At 33.7% G+C, this 20,700-nt stretch overlaps 3 protein-coding genes across 4 annotated transcripts; 2 read left to right on the top strand and 1 right to left on the bottom strand.

Moving 5' to 3' along the window:
* The first annotated feature begins 248 nt into the window (after positions 1-248).
* On the top strand, positions 249-6,358 carry LOC111517030 (ciliogenesis-associated TTC17-interacting protein). The gene is made up of 7 exons (XM_074173411.1): positions 249-579; positions 2,129-2,347; positions 2,403-2,634; positions 3,215-3,509; positions 3,723-3,846; positions 3,897-4,057; positions 6,106-6,358. The coding sequence occupies exons 1-7, from the start codon at positions 312-314 to the stop codon at positions 6,313-6,315; spliced, it is 1,509 nt and encodes a 502-aa protein (XP_074029512.1). The 5' UTR covers positions 249-311; the 3' UTR covers positions 6,316-6,358.
* On the bottom strand, positions 597-15,792 carry lt (vacuolar protein sorting-associated protein light). Its single transcript, XM_074173410.1, has 16 exons — positions 15,662-15,792; positions 15,462-15,590; positions 14,259-14,541; positions 14,007-14,205; positions 13,800-13,954; positions 11,890-12,214; positions 10,327-10,539; positions 10,179-10,275; positions 9,943-10,121; positions 9,687-9,885; positions 9,445-9,631; positions 8,643-8,783; positions 8,441-8,577; positions 7,065-7,209; positions 6,890-7,011; positions 597-2,614 (listed from the first exon to the last, which is right to left on the bottom strand). Exons 1-15 carry the CDS (start codon positions 15,692-15,694, stop codon positions 6,896-6,898), a joined length of 2,538 nt encoding a protein of 845 aa, XP_074029511.1. The 5' UTR covers positions 15,695-15,792; the 3' UTR covers positions 597-2,614; positions 6,890-6,895.
* Positions 15,793-17,045: 1,253 nt separating this feature from the next.
* On the top strand, positions 17,046-20,271 carry Elp5 (Elongator complex protein 5). Of its 2 annotated transcripts, none has more exons than XM_074173409.1 (5): positions 17,046-17,193; positions 17,254-17,568; positions 17,625-17,800; positions 17,885-18,072; positions 19,964-20,271. In XM_074173409.1, the coding sequence occupies exons 1-5, from the start codon at positions 17,139-17,141 to the stop codon at positions 20,070-20,072; spliced, it is 843 nt and encodes a 280-aa protein (XP_074029510.1). In that variant the 5' UTR covers positions 17,046-17,138; the 3' UTR covers positions 20,073-20,271. The 2 variants fall into 2 exon arrangements, with proteins under 2 accessions (XP_074029510.1, XP_074029509.1); XM_074173408.1 differs by having other exon boundaries at positions 17,242-17,568.
* Positions 20,272-20,700: the final 429 nt, after the last annotated feature.

The following is a 20,700-nucleotide window of genomic DNA, read 5'->3' as shown; positions in this document are numbered from 1 at the left end:
CTTTGATTCAGATTAATAATTCTACAGAAAATTATAGAAACCTAACATATGATTCCTTTTAAAAATATAGTTGGACTATTATTGAATAGATGGCGTTAATACTGAAAAATGTATTTGGAACCAACGAAATTTATGATTGAAATATATGTTATATTAGAAAAGAACCACATAACATATATATACATTCTAAGTGTATAAACAATTTTAATCAGCTAGTTTCTATTTGCATATACGATTTAAAGTACACAAAAAAACAAAGTTGGCATAAGTTCAGTGTCAAAATTCAAGTCATTCGATATCAAGGAATTATAATGGTGGAAAAAATTCCTGAATCCTTTGAAGAAACAATCTTGTATTATTTGAGAGGCCAAGAAATATGGCCGGAAGCCCCTTTTGAAGTCAAATTGGGAGATGATAAAGACGAATATGCTGTGGAAAATGTTCAAGAAATCTTGAGTGATTTACTTTTGAAAGTGGAAAAACGAATTGCTTGCAAAGATAGATACGAAAACTTGAAGTTGTGGCATAATCAGTATCCTTTGTTCGATCTCAACGACTTTATTCCAGACTTTTGTATGGGTAAGTGAACAGAGAAATAAAATTAAAAAAGTGTATATTTGAATATATTCAAAATCATTGAAACAGTACCAAAAAATAAAACAACAAATCAACTATTGTACATATCACTTTTCTTGCTTATTGGCTAAGTTATACATATACAAAACTAAAAACAACATCGACTTTTCAAATATAATAAATTAATAACAGACACCATTGCCACCGAGTCTACAAAAATATTACAATATTGAGAGTGCAAATTGTACGTTTTGCTTTATGTTTGTCAATATTAATCCAAACTCGGCAAATATAATGCAATGGATACTTTGGGACGAGTATAGGTTTATAATGTAACAATAAAACAAGCTTGAAAAATTGTGTCCTTGAAATATTCGAAAAAAGTTCAATAAGGAATTGATTGGGACAAATGAAAATATTCAGGAGAAAAAATTGTTCAAGTCAATTTCTCAATTCAAATGTTTTTTCAACTATTGAAATTTTATATTTCAAAATTAAATTCTTAAAATTTATAGCTTACTATGGAACCAAATACTAGATTCTTAGTTTTTGAAAGAAAAAGTAGAGCTCAATCTCTTCATATCACGTAATGATGTTACAGGACCAGTAGCAAAACTACTATTCAGCTGAACTACTATTCAGCTATTCAGCTTTCATATGTCAATTCAATTCCTTATTCAGTTTTTTTAAGCACCACATGTCCCGTCTATTCAAAAATTTACTCAAAACAGAAAATGTTTATTTTATTGAACATTTTTCTGTTATATATGAAACATCAAGCCCATATTCATTATTTGCCATCTGTTGACTAAAAACTGAAATAATTGAACACTTGGCGAAGAAATCTATTCTGTACTTTTCAAATTTTTTAGTAGATTTCGGTTCTTTTTTTTATAACCACAGAATATTTTTTGATGGGCGCCTTATAATTTAATGGTATAATGCCTAACACTTCGCCTACTACTGCGGTAAACATCATCAAAAACAATAAGGCAAAGGTTGACTAGGTCAAGTTGTTCTGCCTTGGGAACAACTCAAGCACTTTGACTGTTACCTCATCACTTTTGATAATGTCTCTTGCAGTAGTAGGCGAAAATTGTAATTTAAATGGAAAAAAGAATGTATTCAATATGGGGTTAACCGATTCCATATTCAATAAACCATTAGCGAAAAAACCCTTTCAGAGACACTGTAAATATACAACTAAAAAATTTTTTACGTTTTCTGATTGAGCATTATCAGAAGACAAATTGAATGCCAACTGATTCATTGAAGCACATCAATTATAAGATGATTATAATAACGAAACATTTCACAAATATGGTGTTATTTTTTGAATAAAAGATGCCAGAGAAATATCAGTTGTCATACCCAGTGACCGCGTTTTCAAAAATTTCCAATCAATTCTGACGTTTGAAACACTACTTTCACAATCCTAAAATAACTTTTTCATTACCTCAATCAATTTCAATGCATTCATTTTCTCCAACCGTTGTGATCAGTAACGATTCAAAAAAAACATTTAATGAAAAATAATTGATGAATGTTTAAGACGAAGAGATGATGCATAAGTTGGCTTTCCGGGAGTCTCTCTTGATCAGCGAATTGGATTCAATTGGGAACGGTCAAGACGCAAAAACCACTCCTGTCGGAGGGCTCTGTTTGAGCGTGGAGCTTACAGAAGGTTTCGTCCCCGAAGCGGCCAAACAGAGGACCACCAACGCCGAAATTGACTGTCAAATCTTGCAAACGTGGCAACGCGCAAAACAGGGTACAATCCCCTGAATACGAGATGAACTTTTTATTTTATGAATTTCTTGTTTTAGCGAGCCTCAAAGCAAAATACGCCCCTATCGATGGTGAGGAAAACGATTTGGATCGCAAGCTTCAAGAGAAACTGAAGGAATACGAGAACTTCTTGAAGAATGAGATGAAAGCGAACGTCAAGAAGTTTGTGGTGCATCTGTCTTCGCAGTTTGATGTGGGCTTCAATGGCGGCTCCAGACTTACCGCCTGGGTCGACAGGAATCTTCACACACTAGAAGAGAAGAGAACGGAGTTTAGTAACAGTTTTTTGTTATATCTTACAAAACAATTGGACTTCAATACTTGGGAGATAAGATGTTTTTTTTTAATATTTCTTATTTTATAAATTTCGGTGATGAAATTTTGAGTCATCTCATTACAAGTGTTTTGTACAGTGATAATGAAAATTTCATTTGAAATTAAAGTTTACAAGATACGAAGATATATTAGGTTGTTTCAAAAGCTTTGTGAGTTTCAATAATTTCAATATGTTTTGTCCACGACAAATTTTCATCAATATATAATGATAGGAATTTAATGTAATTCGTACAACTTATTGAATTATTATCAATAATTATAGGATTGGTACAAATATTCAGTGATCTTTTGAAAAGATTTATATACGAAGATTTTTGTAAATTTGAAGTTAATTTATTCTTTTGACGCCAACCTGAAATGTTTTTCATGTCTGTTTTTATATCATCATGATACCATAATAGAGTTCTGACTTGAGTTTTAATTATGTCTCCTCTGAGTAAATACAATTCTTGTCTATACCCATACTTTTACCCAACAGCTTCTCAAAAAGAATAATAATTTGTAATTGTCCCAGGTATGTCTCGGAGGAAGACGACACTTCGAACAAGGAAAATGATCCAATAGAATACAACACAATGAATGAAAAAACTGTGTACGTCGCGATTCAGGATAATAAATACTACCTCAGGACGACTAGTTTGAAGGAGAAATTCGAAGAAAGGAAGTACTACAGTTACGCAAAGGCTTGTCATCTCATAGGCGAAGGGGCTAACTTTTTACTAATGCGGTACCTCGCCATAACCAGATTCACCGGGATCATTGAGCTGTCTGCTCTCTACATTAACGGCGACATGTGTAGGAATATATATGTAAGGGAAGAAATTAAAATATTCCTTATGATTGACTGAGCTCTAGATACCTTTTTCACGTATAAATATTCAATACTTTTTTAAAATTGGGGACGAATGAGGATATACAAACCGAATAAATATTTTTGAGCTACAGTGTAAATGTACATTATGTAATATTATTGGGAAATAGAAATTATTATCAGAAAAAAAATCATTATATTTTTTTTTAAGGATTGTAGTGGTCCAATGATGGGAAAAGTGAACGATGAAGAAGTAGAAGTATGCAAGATCTATAGATATGTTATAGAACAATGTGGCATTGAACATCATTGCGTTACTGTTATGACAGTGCATGGTGAGAGTGTATTTTCAATAGACTGATAGTTGTTTAATTTTTACTTTTAGGACGGATTGTAACTCAGGAATGGGAAGGATGTAACTATATCCTTAATTTGAACCCCTTGTTGATTTTGAACAAAGGGGAAGATTATGCCTATGATAAATTTATTTCAGAAAAAACGTGGATGAACGACATGGAACTTCTGTCGAGTTACTTGGATTATAAGGTGAAAACCCAAAAACATTTATCAATAACTACCTATTACTTTGACATGGTAAAGAATTTTTTTATTTGAAAAAAATTTGTGAATCTTAGCTTCTTTTAAATGTTTCTCAACAAACGTAAAAAACGGGTGTGATCATACTTTGATACATAACTATAACTTCATAAAGTACTGAGATAATTTATCTGACATGTATTTTAATAAATCACAGTTTGAAAAAATGAATAGAATATATGCTTACTATCTATAAGAACCAACACCTTGTTGACAAACATGTACATATAACTGTAAATATAAAAATCAAAAGAGGAAACATAATAGACTCAACTATTAGTTTAATAGAAGTTCAAAGTTCACAATGACGGAGTTGAAGATATTTCAGTAACTAAATATAGTTCTGCTTTAATCGCCAAGTTTATTTTGTCTCATCTTTTAAAAATTTTATTTACAATAAATCAAAATATTTGCGTTACCAAGAACAATATATTCGATAAAAAAGTGCATGTATTTTACTGCTGATAAAAAGGTTATGAGCGAATAGAAACAGTTTTCAAACAACCATTCTAATGAACTGTTTGGAACCTTTGGTGTGGTAATGAATATTACTGGAGTTCTATCCCAACACTAAACCGTAATTTTAAACACGACACGTGTTTCAATCACCAAGTAATCATCTTTAAGAGGAATATTAAACTAAGGGTTAGTTTAATCTTCCTCTTCAGTAATACTTATTTTTGAACCAATTGCTATGTTAATAAGAAAACGTTTTGAAACTGCTGATAAAAATAATTATCATTCAATTGAACTATTTAGTTACCATGTAGATAGACAACACATCCAACTGACTACTCTACTAAAATATTAATTAACAACTGTTCAACAATAAAACTGAAATAAACTAACTTGAATCCAGAACACAGCTTTTTTTTACCATAAAACTGAAATAAACTAACTTGAATCCAGAACACAGCTTTTTTTTACCAGAGTAATTGAATAAGCTAACCTAAATCGAAAATACAGTTTTACTTGACTAAAGCATGGTTCCGTATAGACGTGCGCCAGGTCGATAGAGAAGTGTTGAAGCATGAATTCGTAATCTGCGCCGGTATTAGTCATAGTCGGTAAGTTGACTTGTTGCTGTTGCCCAAAACTTTATTTTTTTCCTATATTTTTCCCAAATAATTAAAGATAATAGAAAAAGTTTCTTGAATGGAAAGACCAATTCCACATTTAGCAGATGGATATGTATGTGTTCAATCATAACTATGACGTGTTACATTCAAAAAAGAAAAGTTTGAAACTCAATCTTTTAGAATGTTTAGAAATAAATAGATTTGAAAATTTGGGACATTTACTGAATAACCAAATAGAACTAAATAACTCCCTGTTACTGAATATTTTTTTTAAATGTGGAAACTGGTACATGAGCATATACATATATATATATATACATATATATATATATATATATATATATATATATATATATATATATATATATATATATATATATATATATATATATATCAAAAAGAGGAAATTCGTGGACAGAACACTCAAAAAATAAGGGCAAACCGCGGACACGTGTTTCTGGCTATTGGCCTCATCAGCGCGGTGCAGCCAATTGCAAATATGGACAACAATTGGTTACCAAAAATGAAAAACATCACATATGCACGGTGTCACCAACAGGAGCTAACCGCACATTTGTGGTTTCAATTAGAAGACCTAGAATTCCCAGGCATCATCTAACATCACCACGTAGGCATATATATATATATATATATATATATATATATATACATATATATATATATATATATATATATATATATATATATATTCATCAAGTATCGACCGATTCCATCACATAATTAAACAAATTTATAGGTAGGGGAACTTAAAACGGAGATAAGTGGTCGCACCGACTTGTCAGCTTGTGAAATTTTTTTTGATAGACTGTATATTTTAGGAACTGTATAATTAGAAACCTGTAGACCCCCTGTTCAAAGCCAGACAACCTATTACTACTATCGTTTTTTAAATTTCAGACAGAAGCCAAGTTGAAAATGTCGACATACATGTCAGATCATCCCGAAGTCAAAGACATTCTTGCCGATTATCTGAACAACATCCTCTTGTTGAAACCTGAAAATATTCTTACTTTTACACAAGACTTTTTTGAAAGCTTGTGCCCCATGAAATTAGCCAGGATGGGATATTTCGAGCAGAATGGCAACAACTATGACAAAATGTTTTGAAACTAAGAGAGATGTAATTTTGAATAAATTTTAGTGAAATATCTTGTTTTGTATCATCAGTAGTGTTCATTTACGAGGTTTGTTGAAAAATAAGGTGAACGTTCAAATTTCGCGGACTACATACATTTGATTAGATTTGTTATTTTTTTTTTATGTTGGTCCACTGGTATCGAACATATGTTTACAGTTTCAGCTGTTGAACAATGAAACTTGAAACGAAAATACAATAAAATTATTAAAATAATCAAAATACAAAATGAAAATGACTACAGACTAAAAAGAAATAAGAAACATTAAAAATGGAAATGCAAAAAATATAAAAAGATTTCAAACCAATTTACTTGGTTTGTAGTCGTTTTTATTATGTATCTTGATTACTTTATTCATTTTATGGCATTTCCATTTCAAGTTTTATTGCCTAATATAATTGTTTTTTGCTATTTTATTTGTTTTTTTATATATTTTGAATCATACTAGAATCATATTAGACAATGCAAGTCCGAACTAATGAAATTCACCACGAAATATTGTCAACCACTTTCAAGCAAAGAAAATCAGTATCGGGGAAGCTTACCTTTCTTTATTTTTGCTCAGCAGTGTAGCAAATTCCGCAAATGGTTCCATTTTTAGGCATACAGTGTGAATGAAAGGCGTGTTTACAGTTGAAAATGGCGATATTTGCCGCCCTCGCAGGATCTGAAATAGAAAAATTTGCCAAATGCGCAATTTAACTAAACTGTGTGCTTTACCTTTTTCTATGAGTTTTCTGTGACAAGCTCCGCAGACCATTTCCTCTGTCACAGAGAGACCTCTTTGGTGAACGTTCACCAATTTCTTTTGCAAGTTGAAATAATCTGACACGAGGATTTTTTTGCAACCTTCCTGAACCGACACCTATAACATTAAATCATGGATGAGTGCTTGTTTCTCTATGAATGAATAAATAAATAATAAACTCTTCCAAAATGAATTATTTTGCACATTACGTCAATCTCAACAATTTTTTTTATTGTTTTGTACAACTAACAGGTTTATTTAGTTTATTTTGAGAACCAATTTCCTGAAAATAATTTATCTTCATTGACATTAACTCTTTATAACATGTCTGAACATTATATGTATGAGCACATTACAAGAAATAATTAAAACTTACATGTTGCCTGAAATACACTGAGTCGTACTTCAAACAAATGCTTGAAAAAATGTATTTGTAAAGTGTTTCATACAGCACACAAATAACTCGATTCTGTTGGAAACGCTTCCAGTTTAAAGAAACAACTAATTAACCACATTCATAATAATGTTATACAGTATGGGTATGCGAAACATTTGTTCAAAGTGGAAGTTGAGTTTAATTCATGAGTTTTTCACATTCACTTCGAAAAGTATTCAAATTGATGTTTCAAATGTTGGGTTTTAATTTTTAAAGGGATTTGTTTCTAATTCACATATTGGCAACAGCGCCTATATCAAGTTGAAATAATTTATACATACCTAGATATTCTACTTTAAAAAAGGAAAATTATCTTTATAAATCAACAATCAAGGCAAAATATAAATTATAGTTCAATACCACCTTCACAAGCCACATAATCAAGTTATTTTGTTATTTATTTATATAGAGGAAGATAGGTTAGGTGCACAAAATGTCATATGTCACAGAATGTCTCGGAACTCGGAACATAAGTAAACAGAACAGCACGCCTCTGAAATATGTCATCTTTATTTGTCTCATACAGGTAACAGATTCATTGTCCTTTATTAGCTATAACCAATGTTACCAAATGGTGAAATAGAAACGAATTCCTTTAAATGTTGAATGCATTATTTCATTCCTTTTTTTTTAAGTATTCAAATAATTTTTTAAAGAAAAAGGTAGAAATGATAAGTTTAAAATGCATTGTTTTAGAGGTCTTTTATGAAAACTACTTGATTTTCGTCAAGAGGAAGATTCCCCATTGCCATCTGAGTGGATTGCACGTGGTAAACCGAATCCAAAGCGTGCATATACTCAATTCTGCTGGCAAGATTTATGGTATCAGTATTTTGGGATGCACATGGTATAATATTTACAACTATCTTGAAAAGGGAAAACTATCAACATTGATGGTTACCTTACACTTACCTGCAAATTGTACTGGTTCAACATTTTAACAAGGGAATTTTTCAATCCTGGTATTTCCATGTCTTGCTTTATCTTCAGAACCAGATCCGTGGGATCCACGTATGTTCCGATGCCTTCCAATAGGAAAGTTACAAACTCTGAGAAGAAAAAAAAAAACAATTCATGAATTCGACTACCTTTTCGTGGAGAGTTGCAACTTCACCTGGCTTATCAACGCAGTGGTTTATCAGATCGTCCCAAAGATCGGAGTCGTCGTGTTCCCGGCAAAAAGAAATGGCGTACTGCATATCTTTCAGCTCCTTGATTATTAACTCTAGGGCTTCTTTGGTGTCTCCTATCCTACCTGAAATGAAACAATTAGATATTATTTGTTACAAAATGTATTTCACCTTTAAAATGTTTCAGTTTGTTTCATTATGGCGGATTATCACCAAACGGACAAAACCACAACAAAATAGCAACTGTGTCGACTTCGGCAAAACAAAAACTTGAGTAGCGGGCGACTGTTTTTGTCAACAGTGAAATGTCCCGTCGGCAGGCGGAAAGGTCAAAAGTTTTCGGAGTTTTGTCTGTGTTTTTGTAAACATAGTTCACTATGTGAAAACGGTCTGCGATATTTTTACTTTATTTAAAGTGTTAACCTGTGGTGGGTATAAATTTTGGTTATCGGCACTAGGTAGGCTATTTTTATTGATTTGTTGTACTGTTCATTTCAAACAAGAATGAGATTTGATTTTCCTCTGTAGAACATGAGGGGAAAAATAGCAATATGCAGACAGTTGAAGAATGCAACAATTTAATTGGTGTTTGTGCAGTGGAAACGATAGAAAACTGTTCAACAAAACACGCGACTCAAACAAGTTTTTATCTGTTTGGTGGAATTCGTGCTTCGAGTTTGTTTATCGAAACTCAAACAAGTTTTTTGTTGCTGTTTTTGAAAAGGAAAACTAGTCGCAAGCAAGTCCATTTGGTGAAACTCCGACTTTATACCTTATTAACTTTACCTAATAAATACACCATCTCGGGATAGTACTTCTCTTTTTGACAAATATCCAGCGCTTCTTGAATGGGATAATGATCAGACTTTTTTAGAAAAGGTAACAACTTTTCCCTAGCGAAAATGGCGTAAAGCTTCACAAGCTCTTTATGGTATTTTCCTTTAGGGTTTTTCTTGTCGTACTCATCTAAAAACTGCCGAAAATAGATGTACACGAGATTCATTAGTTGGTCTTGTTTCTCAACTTACTCTATAGAGATGCAATTCGTTTCCCTTCAATCTCTCGACGACCCTCTCGGAAGTGATCGAATTCCCATTAGAGTTCTTCTCCAAGAGCAATGCTATAGTCTTTTTATGGTCCAAGTCCATCAGATCGAGGAGCATGTCGAGGATGACTCCGTGGAGCTTGTGTTTCTGGATTAACGTGAACACGTCTTTGTGTTTCAGCCTGAAAATGACTCAATATTACTTACAACTCTTCAAATTACGGTCTCGAGCTGCTCACTTAAGAAACATGGACAAGCTCTTGTCGTATTTCTTGTCATAGCTGTACAGGATCGCAAGAGCTTCGAGGTAGTCATTTTTTTCTATTTCGCATGTGAGAAGATGCTCCAGAACTGCGTTTATGACCGCACAAACGTTGTACAGTCCTGGATCCCACTCCTTAACGAGATTCAAAAAGCCCTACAACGTAAGAATATTTTTAGCGAGGAAATCGGAACATGATGGAGTTTCGCATACTTTTGAATCCAGTTTAAGGTATTCGTAGAAAATCATTTCGTAAATGTGAGGGTTCAGTTTGGATTCTGGAGTGCAGGGAATGTAAGGACTGACCGACCTGAAAACAACACGTTCATTGGAAACGTTCGACGTAAATATCGTTTCTAACCTCAAATGATGGATACTTGCAAACTTGTAGATCTGGTCCTCCCACAGGGCGGGATTCTTTCCAAATATTTTGAGGCCTATCCTTCCGGCAGCGTCGTACGAGCCTCTTGCAATCAAATGGTCAAGATAGTCAACCCCGACCGACTGCATAGTGTGTCTCAGAATTCCGCGGGTGCCGTTTTGCACGAGGATGTCCAGAGCATCATCGTATTTGCTGAAAAGGAAATTATTCTCACTCTTTTCACTGACAAGTTAATTGCTTTCCATAATTTCAACACACGTTCAGTCAAGTTATTTTTATTAATCCCAGAAATATTACTTGTTTATGAACAATGCAGAGGTGATGGAACTAGTTGCCTAGATAAGTGCTATATATTAGGTTGTTTGAAATGTCCTGTTCGTTTTTATGAATCTACTTTGAACTGTAATATCTCAGTGAATTCAATTGAAAAAGGCGCCATTTAAATCTGTGCAATTTTTCCAACGTAACACAAGTTGATTAATTCCATCAGCATAAAAATAGTGTACTCTGAATTCGATGAAGTCCGTTTTTGCCTGGTACCTACTGATTGGCGAAGGTTCTACCAGTGAGAAAGTTATGGAAGTGCTTGAATAGATGGTAGTCGATTGGCGAGAGGTCTGAAAAGTATGGTGGGTGAGGGAGAACTTTGTCACTCAGTATGTTTAATTTTCGGACGGTGATTTGTGGAACGTGCAGACGAGGGTTGTCGTGGAGCAGATTCAGACCCCTTCTGTCGATCAGTGCCAACTACTGATGCAGTTATCAGTACATTTAATCGATTTCCTCACAATAGAACTCTTCTGTGATGGTTTGGCCCGGTTGCAGAAACTTATAGTGAATCGCACCAGCCGATGTTCACCATACAGTAACCATAATCTTTTTTTTGGTGACGTCACCAGTTATGACCCTTTCAAGCAGATCTGGGTCGCCGTTGATGTCATTCAACAATTCCTGAGCGATGCTCATCCTACGTTTTTTTTGGCCAAAATTCAGCAATTTTGGAATGAACTTTGTTGCCACACGTTTCATGCCCAAAATTTACGAAAAAATTGCATGGCATGAGCCAACCTATAAGTCGACATCCTCAGCAACTTCTCTAATAGTGATTCTCAACATTTTAATTGGTCGTTGATGTGCTGGGGCATCTACGGCGAGCGTCGACCTTCTGTGAAAAACTTGTCCACTTGTAAACATTTTTCTAATTCAGAGTACAATTACGTACGCCACTATCAATATTCCAAGTATTTTTGAGCACTTTATTCAATTTTTTACATAAAATTTGATGAAAATTCTTTGATCCAATTTTTTTGATAGCAAAAATTGACCAGCACACAACACTTCTAACTTTTATGCTTCTCACCAACAAACTAAACAGCTGAAATAGTGAACATATATTCGAGACAATTGTACCAACTTAAAATTGCTAACCAAATATAAGTAACCTGGGAAATTTAAACATTCACCTAATTTTTTGTACAGACCTCATACGTATTCTGAAAAATAATAAAGACACACTATTGTTATTTCTCAAATGTATCTTACTTGTGCTGTATAAACCACTGTATTCTGTCATCGAGATCGTATGGACTGGCAATGACAACGTCCTTGGGTGCCACAATGAAAAATCTGTTTTCCTCAAGGAGGACATCGAGATGGTAGTCGTTGACTCCGTAATCCTGGTACCCGCGTAAAGACAGGCTATCAGTGCAGATATCACTATAGTCATTATCTCTATACTCTACTATAAACAGCTGTGGCCGAAGAGACTTGTGGTTTTCATCTAGTTCCTTGGGAAAGCCAAGGAGGACTAGATGTTGGTCTAGAGGGGCAATGCCACTGATGTAGAACTCCGTTTGGAATGTAGACACTGAAAAAATACAATAAAAAGTGATATCAATGATAAATATAAAAAATATGCCCTGTCGAATTTTTTCATAATTTTCACTATGAATGCACTGTACACTGTCTACTTGAAAAATAAGGTGAATTTTTATTTAAAAAAAAAATGTTTATTTATTCATCAATTTCTGTGTCGCCCCTTGAAAGTTGCCCCCTCAGATATAATATAGTTGTGCCAGCATTTTGTCCAATCCTCGAAGCAGTTCTGATTTGCACTTTTTGATATGTCCTTAAGCTCTCTCAACGATTTGGGTTTTTATCTCCTCAATTGTTGCAAAAAGCCGTTCTTTCATGGATCTCTTCAATCTTGGAAACAGGAAAAAGTCGTAGGGGGAGAAACCTGGTGTATACGATGACCGGCATGATGACAGCGTTGTTTTTGGTAAAAAAATTACGAACAAACAATGAAGAATGAGCAGGTGCCTTATCGTGATGCAAAAGTCATAAATTGTTTTTCCACAATACCAGATGGTTCTCGCAAGCGGCACATAACTTCAAGATAATATTCTTTATTGACCATACGACCATGTGGCAAGAACTCCTGTTGCACTATGCCATAGTAATCGAAGGAAACAGTGAGCAAAACTTCGACATTTGATCGAACTTGGCGTGCTTTTTTTGGTCTTAGTTCTCCTGGGCTCTTCCAGTGGGTCAACTGAACTTTGACTTCGATGATATAACCACATCCCCATGATTTGTTACCAGTTATGACCCGTTCAAGAAAATCTGAAACGCCGTTGATGTCCTTCAACAATTCCTTTGCGAGGATTATGCTTCGGTTTTTTTTGGTAAAAATTCAGAAATTTTGGAATGAAATTCACTGCCAAATTTCCGAAAAAATTGCATGGCATGAGCCAACCGATATGCTGTCATACCCAACGATTTCTTTAATAGTGATTCGATGATTCTCCACTTTCTCACTTTTCGTCATTCACATCTTCTCGACCTTCTGTGAAAAGTTTTTGTACCACTTGTAAACATTTTTCTATACTCAGAGTACAATATCCGTATGGCACTATCAACATTCCAAGTGTTTTTGAGCACTTTATTCCATTTTTTACACAAAATTTGATGCAAATTCTTTGATCCCCTATTTTTTCGATAACAGAATGCACAAAACACTAACATTTTTGCCCCTCACCAACAAATTAAACATGCTAAACAGCTGAAACTGTGAACATATGTTCGAGACGTTGTACCAACATAAAAAAATCCTTTCTTCGATTGACGACTTGTTTATTTTGTGGAAATTCATGTTCACTGAGGATACACTACAAAAACACACTTTTGTCTATTTTCCACTATATTTCTTTATTGTTGACCGGTTTCGGCTATTATACCATTTTCAAAACTGGTATAATAGCCGAAACCGGTCAACAATAAAGAAATATAGTGGAAAATAGACAAAAGTGTGTTTTTGTAGTGTATCCTCAATAAAAAAATCCCTAATCGAATGTATGTAGCCGGCAAAATTTGAACATTCACCTTGTTTTTTAAACAGACCTCGTTGAATCAATTCCCACACTTTTAATAAGAAAAAGGGATTTCATTACCTGGATCTACTAGAAATTCTGGCAAATCCTTATTGGCCAGTTCCGTATTGCTTCTTTTTCTGATAACACACACTCTCACTGTATCCACCCAGCCAATCAGAAGTGTCCTGCTATCTGCCCACCTAAGGTTACACCTAAATTTATCTATAGATATCCTGAAAACATCCCTTTTTAAAAAATTTCCCAAACACGGCACTATATTCTTACCCTGGATGATCCTCCCACTTGATGAGACCCAAAGAACATCTTGCTGTCATGTCGTACACTCTGACTCCGATGTTGCTGCTCCAAGCTAAAAAATTTTCCCCCCAACTCATACTTTTAACGGAACCCTCGCTTTCGCATAGAACCGTCTGTCTTAGATTGCCCAAGAAGGAACGTTCATACAGAGTGAGTCGATCTTCCCCTAGAAAGATAATTGGTCAGTAATTTTCTGCAGCTGAGATGCAAACATTTTACCTGTGATGAATCTTTTGTTGGAGCCATGCTTGAAATAGTAGGGATCCAGAGCTACGCTTTTCACAAGCCTGCCGAGGTTCAAATATAGATTATTTTCTTTAGAGAAGAGACTGTGTATGAACACTCTACCGTCGTCAGAACATGTTGCAAGGAATTCGCCATTAGAATCAACGGAAATTTTGTTAACTCCCACTGTGTGAGCTTTCAAGTCTTTTCCTTTTATGCTGTTGCCCTGATGATCCAAAATGTAGATGACTCCCAGATCGGAACCAAGACATATGAACTGAAAAATAACAGACTTCATTCATTACATGATACGATGAAAACCAAATTATTTAATTTATTCATTTATGGCATTGCCTAGTTTTACAAAATACACACATATGTACTATAACTATCAGCTAGATGTCAAGAAAAAATACAAAAAAATTAATTGATGGATGTAGCTGTGGCAGGAGATCATCATGAAAAACAAGAAGCAAAAACCATTAATATAAAGAGAGAGAACTTACTAAGTTTTTTACCACTTTTATTCGTAACTAACGTTAAGCAGTTTCGTCCTACAATAAGTTTATTGTATTTGTTTGAATATAAACTTATTGTATTCATTTGAGAATATCCTTGTAGGAAGAAACTGCAGTAATGTTACTTATAAATACAAGTGGTATAAGAACATAGGAATTTTCAATTCTCATTGACCACTATTTCATAAAAGAATAAAAATTCAATCATTAGGTTGTTTCAAACGTTTTGTCCATTTTTATGAGTCTACTTTAAACTGCAATATCTCACTGCATACTTTTCAACTTAATCGAAATAAGTGACATTTGAATCAATGCACTTTTGCTAGCGTAACACTAGTCAAATAATTCCATAAGCATTAAAAGTGGGTGATTGGGATTCGAAGAAGTCGACGAAGGACGTTTTTGCCTGGTCCTGATTGGCGAAGGTTCTACCAGTGAGAAATTTATCGAAGTGATTGAAAAGATGATAGCCGATTATCCATCATTATCAAAGCTTGTTATGGTAGCACCATATCATAATTTTCATCAAATTTAAACATTTTCTGTGTGAAAAATAAAGAAGCTGACACAATAAAAAATATAAGTATGAACATCTGAAGCTTTCCCATTTCGTCATATTGTACAGAGTGGATACATTTCAAGTGAACACAGCACCCATTGGTTAGAGAAAGAGTCTTACTTTTGGATGAACTGCGATACATTTTGCACAAGATGTCAACAGGATACTCTGTAAATCATTTGACAGCCTAACATATTTTAATTTGGGTTCTATTTCATCTTCTGAGCTCTCAGTATCACTAGTATAGTCCTGAAAATACATTCAAAATAACCCTGATCTCAAATGCAACATGATAGATTTTTCTTAATTTTGTCACTCACATTCAAATTATTTTCAGACATTTTTTTGTTCATACGAATTCATATGAGATATCATTTTCCAAACAAAAATAATATTTATTGATGATTCATATTTTGACAATTTTAGTACATAAAAGCATGGGAGACTCTACAGAGTTGCCACATCTCAATTTTTGGTCGCGTTCGATTAACCATATACGATAGGTAGATAGATACATAATTTTATTAATCTCCATAAATAATTTACATGACATGAGATAAGTCCGATGGTAGTCATAAAGATAAGATCTGTTTAAAAAATACTATTTAAAATCTGTTTTTCCGTTAACCAGCTGTCTCACCCCTACGAACGACCGCCCCCAGAAGTCGAAACTTGGGCGAGCTAAGGACTAACAAAGTCTTACCTTTCAACGTGTGATTCCTAACACGGGTTGGACGATAGCAAGTGAAAATCGATCGTTCAGCCTGGGGTTTGAACCAGCGACCAACACGACGGTCGATTTGAGTGAGTGAACAAAGCACCCACGTCGAACCGACCGGCTACCGTCCGACCACATATAAAATATGAATATAAAATTTTGAATAATTACACGTAACAATAGTAAGTAATTGGTGGAGCATGCAGCATTTTTTGCCGAGTTCAATTTAGAAAAAGGAAAAAACATGAATTCCAAAATCAAGAAAATAATTGATAAGCTAATGAGGACAAACATGAAAATTCTTGCCGAGAGAGGGCGTAGTGTCAGTTCTTATGTTTTTTTTTTTATTCACATATGTATAAAATAAATTTACTGCAATCTAGTCAGAGCTAATTTCGCATGTGTTGTCTTAACAGAAATGGTTGTAAATGTTATAAGAGTTACCATTTTTGAAATATATGAGAAACGATAATACAAAATGTGTGAATGAATTGTTATAAACAATAAAAATACAAAAACCGAAAATTTTTGAAGAGACGAATGGAGAATGAATATTAAAAAATGTAAAAAAATTAAGATATTGTGTATAAAAATTATAATGAAACGATGAATATAAGTGATGTGAAAAGATGCAAAACACCTAAACACACCTAAAACCAATGCAAAATCAGTATTTCTGTCCTCTTTCTCTCAATATATTAATGCATCGTATAAATATACTTTAATGCACTATCAACGGAAAACTCTGTGAAACTCAGGGATTTAGTTTTGTTAACTACAGTTTTCTATAAAACTTTGGTTGGTGAACAGAAATGGCCCTCAATGTCGTACGTCACATTAGACATTATCATTCATTACCAACTGGCAGGATTGCCTTAATTGCTGAGGCCATTGAATCGAAAAGAAGAAGAAGAAGACATTATCATAACATTGAATCGAAAAGAAGAAGAAGACATTATCATATAAACCAGAGACTATAAACATAACCTATCCATTTGACACATTTGATTGTCTTATAACGTGACTATGTTTTGAGTTTTAAAAATTTGGATGACTTGCTTTCAATATTTTCCAGCATAATGCTGAGGAATTATCTGACAACAGTTCCGTACACAAAATTCGTAATCATCGAGGGTGAGCGCTGGGAGCGGTAGTTGATTTGTAATTAATAATTGTTTTCAGATAACCTTCAAGAGAGGGGCAAATCACTTTTCGATTTTATTTTGAAAATTCATTTGGATCGATTACGAGATAGAATCCACTACTTTGTCTTCCAGGAAAATTTCAGCCGTGCAAAGGAGAGTCTTGGACAAAAAAATATAGTTCTCTATGATTTTGTTAGCAATTCTCAGGGCTGGAGAGCTGATCCAAAATCAGAGGATTTCGATGATGTCATCAAAAAACTTGGACCTAACGATGTAGTATTCATTGATTCATTAGCTCATGTCATTTATCATTATGGACTGGCAGAGTCGTACAAGATGTTCAATTACCTAAAAAACCAATCAGGTTTGTTTTTGAAACTTTGAATAAATATGTGCAAAAATTTATTTTTTTTGTTACAGGTATCGAGCAAATCATAACTCTCCTTCATCAGGATCTTCTTTTAGATAATTTGAAAACAAAAGAATTATTCCATCATTTGAGTACACTCAGCTTGAGTTTGAAACCAAACTTTGTGACTCCCAATAAAAGAATACAATATACTTTCAAAAAACTTGGAGGCAAAATTGTCAACGAGGTATATCTCTCATGGAAACATAAATAAATGCCTATTTGAAATTATATAGAGATACAAAAAAGTGTATGCAATAACTTTTTTTAGGTGGAGGAATACTGGTTTGAGAGTGACACTCTTATGACTAGTAAATTTGAAAAATTGGATTCGAAAATATTGTTGGAGAAAGAAATCTCAAATGATGTTCTTCCAGAAACATTGACAACATTCAAAATAAGTTTGACTGACAAAGAAAAAATAGCAAGAGATAGTTTGATTCTGCCTTATTTACCCAAGTAAGCTCTAATCAAAAATTTATTTATTTAATATTATTAAAACGGGTCTACATCAGATGATCAGACTATATCATGCCCAATGATATATGAGATATCGTGCTCGATGTTAGTAACAGTATCTATAGGGAGTTCAGCAGCCCATTCAGTTTTTATTACACAAAAACGTACTAATTAGAATTGTGTCTAATATGACTTGTAGGAAATCATATTACCTTCTCTCAGTGTATAATATTTTAATTTTGAATAGCCTCTTTATATATGGAATATGCATTCATATTCTCGTGAATGAAAAGGATTTAATATGTATGAAGGACGGAATTTTGCGACTATTGGAAAGATAAAACATAACTACTGAGAGAACTAAAGGACATACAAAAAGTGCATATCAGAAAAAACGCCGGCGCAAGTGTATTATTTCTGAGGGGAAGTGAATATAAATTGACAAATGAATAGATATTTTTTGAGAAAAAGAAAATTCATCTAATTTTTTAAACAGACAGCATACCGGTGTGAAGTTTGCAGCCATTTTTCAAAGGCTGTTTTTATGTTGCAAACAAAATATCAGTAGCATCAGGAATGAATAAAAACTCACTTTTCTTCATAAATTCATATATAATGTAAGATGGAATTCAGTTTGCTCAATTTGCTCAATTAAATGATTAAATACTAAGAGGAAGTATATTGCGAGCTAGAATTAGGCAATGATTTATCCTTGAATCAAAAATTCGGTTTATATTCCTAAAAATATTTAAATAGGATCATATTTGGCACAGACAATTCTTATAGATTGAAGAACAATATATTAAGAGATGATTCATGTGACAGTCATCAAAATGATGGTTTGTCTTTGAAAGAAATATTCAATAGACTGAAAAACGATATATCAAAAGAAAATTCATTTGGTAACCGTCCAAAAGGTGGTTTATACTTGAATGAAATCTTCAAAAAATCCATTTATACCTTTAAAAATGTATAATGTTTAGCCGATATGAACACTTTAATTAGAACAGAATATGGGGTGATTTATATTTGAATGAAAGTTTCAAAAAAACTATATACCCTTGAAAATGTTTAGCCATATTTTGGTATAGACAGCAATAATTAATTCATTAAACTGTCCATACAGAATATAAACCTGGCTAAATATTTTTAAGGATATAAATGGAATTTTTGAAAATTTTGTTCCAATATAAGCCACCCCTTAGCACAGCTCCCAAAAGAATTATCTCTTGCTATATTATTCTTTGGTCCATTCCAGTGTTTCTCAAACTTTTCGAATTCACGGCTCCCTTATGTTTTTTGAAGGTCATCGCGGCGCCCCGAACGTAAAGACTAAACTAGATATTTAATTAATAAAAGTAGGTAGGTGGCTGTCTGAACGGATTGCATTTTGCAATTACCGATATCATATTATCAGAGGATTTTTATTAATAGGTACCGACGTATTACCTTTACTCTCAGTTATCTATGTTGTAAAACGTTGTACCTTGAGACCCACCGGTGGCCCACGGCGCCCCAGTAAAAGTTTCACGGCGCCGCGGCGCACACTTTGAGTAACGCTTGTCAATTCCAAGTGTCCATACCGAATATGAACCTAGCTAAACATTTTTAAGGATATAAATTCAATTGTTTAAAATTTCCTTTAGTGATAAATCACTCCTCCAAACCAATTATCTCTTGGCATATTGTTCTTCGGTCTATTCCACAGACTAGTAATCTCATCAAATGTAAAAATTTGTCATAACTTTCACATTCTTTTCTGCTACAAACGCTATACTCCATTGAATAACACAAAAACAATTGTTTGATAGAATTCACAAAAGACCCAAATCAATTTAAATTTTTCAAAAAAATTTGGCAACTTCCTGAGGATGATGAATTTTTATTTCAGAAATGGTGATGCAGAAAACAGAAATGAAGAAGGTGGAAGGATAATATATGAATTGGATGAAATCGATGATTGGGACGAGGAAGATCCCGACGATGACTTAGATATTTAGTGAGAAGATACATAACGTACCTTCAGTATATAAGTAACTAATGTGTTCAACTTTATCTGAGCTATGGATATAGCCAATACGCAATTATTAATTGATTCTGTGAGGAAAATTTCTGTTGGGACTTGATTTTAATACTTGATAATTTTAATTTTGTAATGAAAAAGCGTGTTGAAAATATAAACCATTTGAAAGTTTGAAATAGGACAACTCTTTTTCCCCAAGAGAAAAAATTTAATTGAAATAAAGCGCCATTTGAATCAGTAACACAAGTAACACAGTAACACCGGTAAGAAAGTTATCGAAGTGCTTGAAAAGATGGTAGTCGGTTGGCGAGAGGTCTGGGAGTATGGTGGGTGATGCAGAACTTCGACGCTCAATTCGTTTAATTTCCGAACTGTGATTTGTGAAACGTGCAGACGGGCGTTGTCGTAGAGCAGGATGGGACCACTTCTGTTAACGAAATGGGATGTTCTAGGATGTGAAGACTATTCCCGAGCATTCAAGATTGTTGCTGGATGTTCTGGACTGTTGTAGAACTTTTGAGAGGGCGAAATTTTCGTCCATTATATCTTCAAATTACGCCCTTCATGTTTAATACTCCATATACTCGTAAATGAGTAACTGATAA

This window comes from Leptinotarsa decemlineata, unplaced genomic scaffold, assembly GCF_025532065.1.
Source record: "Leptinotarsa decemlineata unplaced genomic scaffold, Ldec_3_MD MMD2_tig00000251_RagTag_RagTag, whole genome shotgun sequence".
NCBI classification, from domain to species: Eukaryota; Metazoa; Arthropoda; class Insecta; order Coleoptera; family Chrysomelidae; genus Leptinotarsa; species Leptinotarsa decemlineata.
Note: the sequence above shows the minus strand (reverse complement) of the source record. Positions and strands in the feature narration are given on the sequence as shown.

Coding starts and splice junctions, on each gene's coding strand:
- lt (XM_074173410.1), bottom strand. CDS start 15,694: ATGAACAAAAAAATGTCTGAAAATAATTTGAAT. Junction 15,591..15,661: donor TGTCTGAAAATAATTTGAAT/GTGAGTGACAAA, acceptor ATGTATTTTCAG/GACTATACTAGTGATACTGA. Junction 10,122..10,178: donor ACCTTAAACTGGATTCAAAA/GTATGCGAAACT, acceptor CTTACGTTGTAG/GGCTTTTTGAATCTCGTTAA.
- Elp5 (XM_074173408.1), top strand. CDS start 17,139: ATGCTGAGGAATTATCTGACAACAGTTCCGTACACAAAATTCGTAATC. Junction 17,801..17,884: donor GAGGCAAAATTGTCAACGAG/GTATATCTCTCA, acceptor AACTTTTTTTAG/GTGGAGGAATACTGGTTTGA. Junction 18,073..19,963: donor ATTCTGCCTTATTTACCCAA/GTAAGCTCTAAT, acceptor TTTTTATTTCAG/AAATGGTGATGCAGAAAACA.
- LOC111517030 (XM_074173411.1), top strand. CDS start 312: ATGGTGGAAAAAATTCCTGAATCCTTTGAAGAAACAATCTTGTATTAT. Junction 2,348..2,402: donor GTGGCAACGCGCAAAACAGG/GTACAATCCCCT, acceptor TTCTTGTTTTAG/CGAGCCTCAAAGCAAAATAC. Junction 3,847..3,896: donor TACTGTTATGACAGTGCATG/GTGAGAGTGTAT, acceptor TTTTACTTTTAG/GACGGATTGTAACTCAGGAA.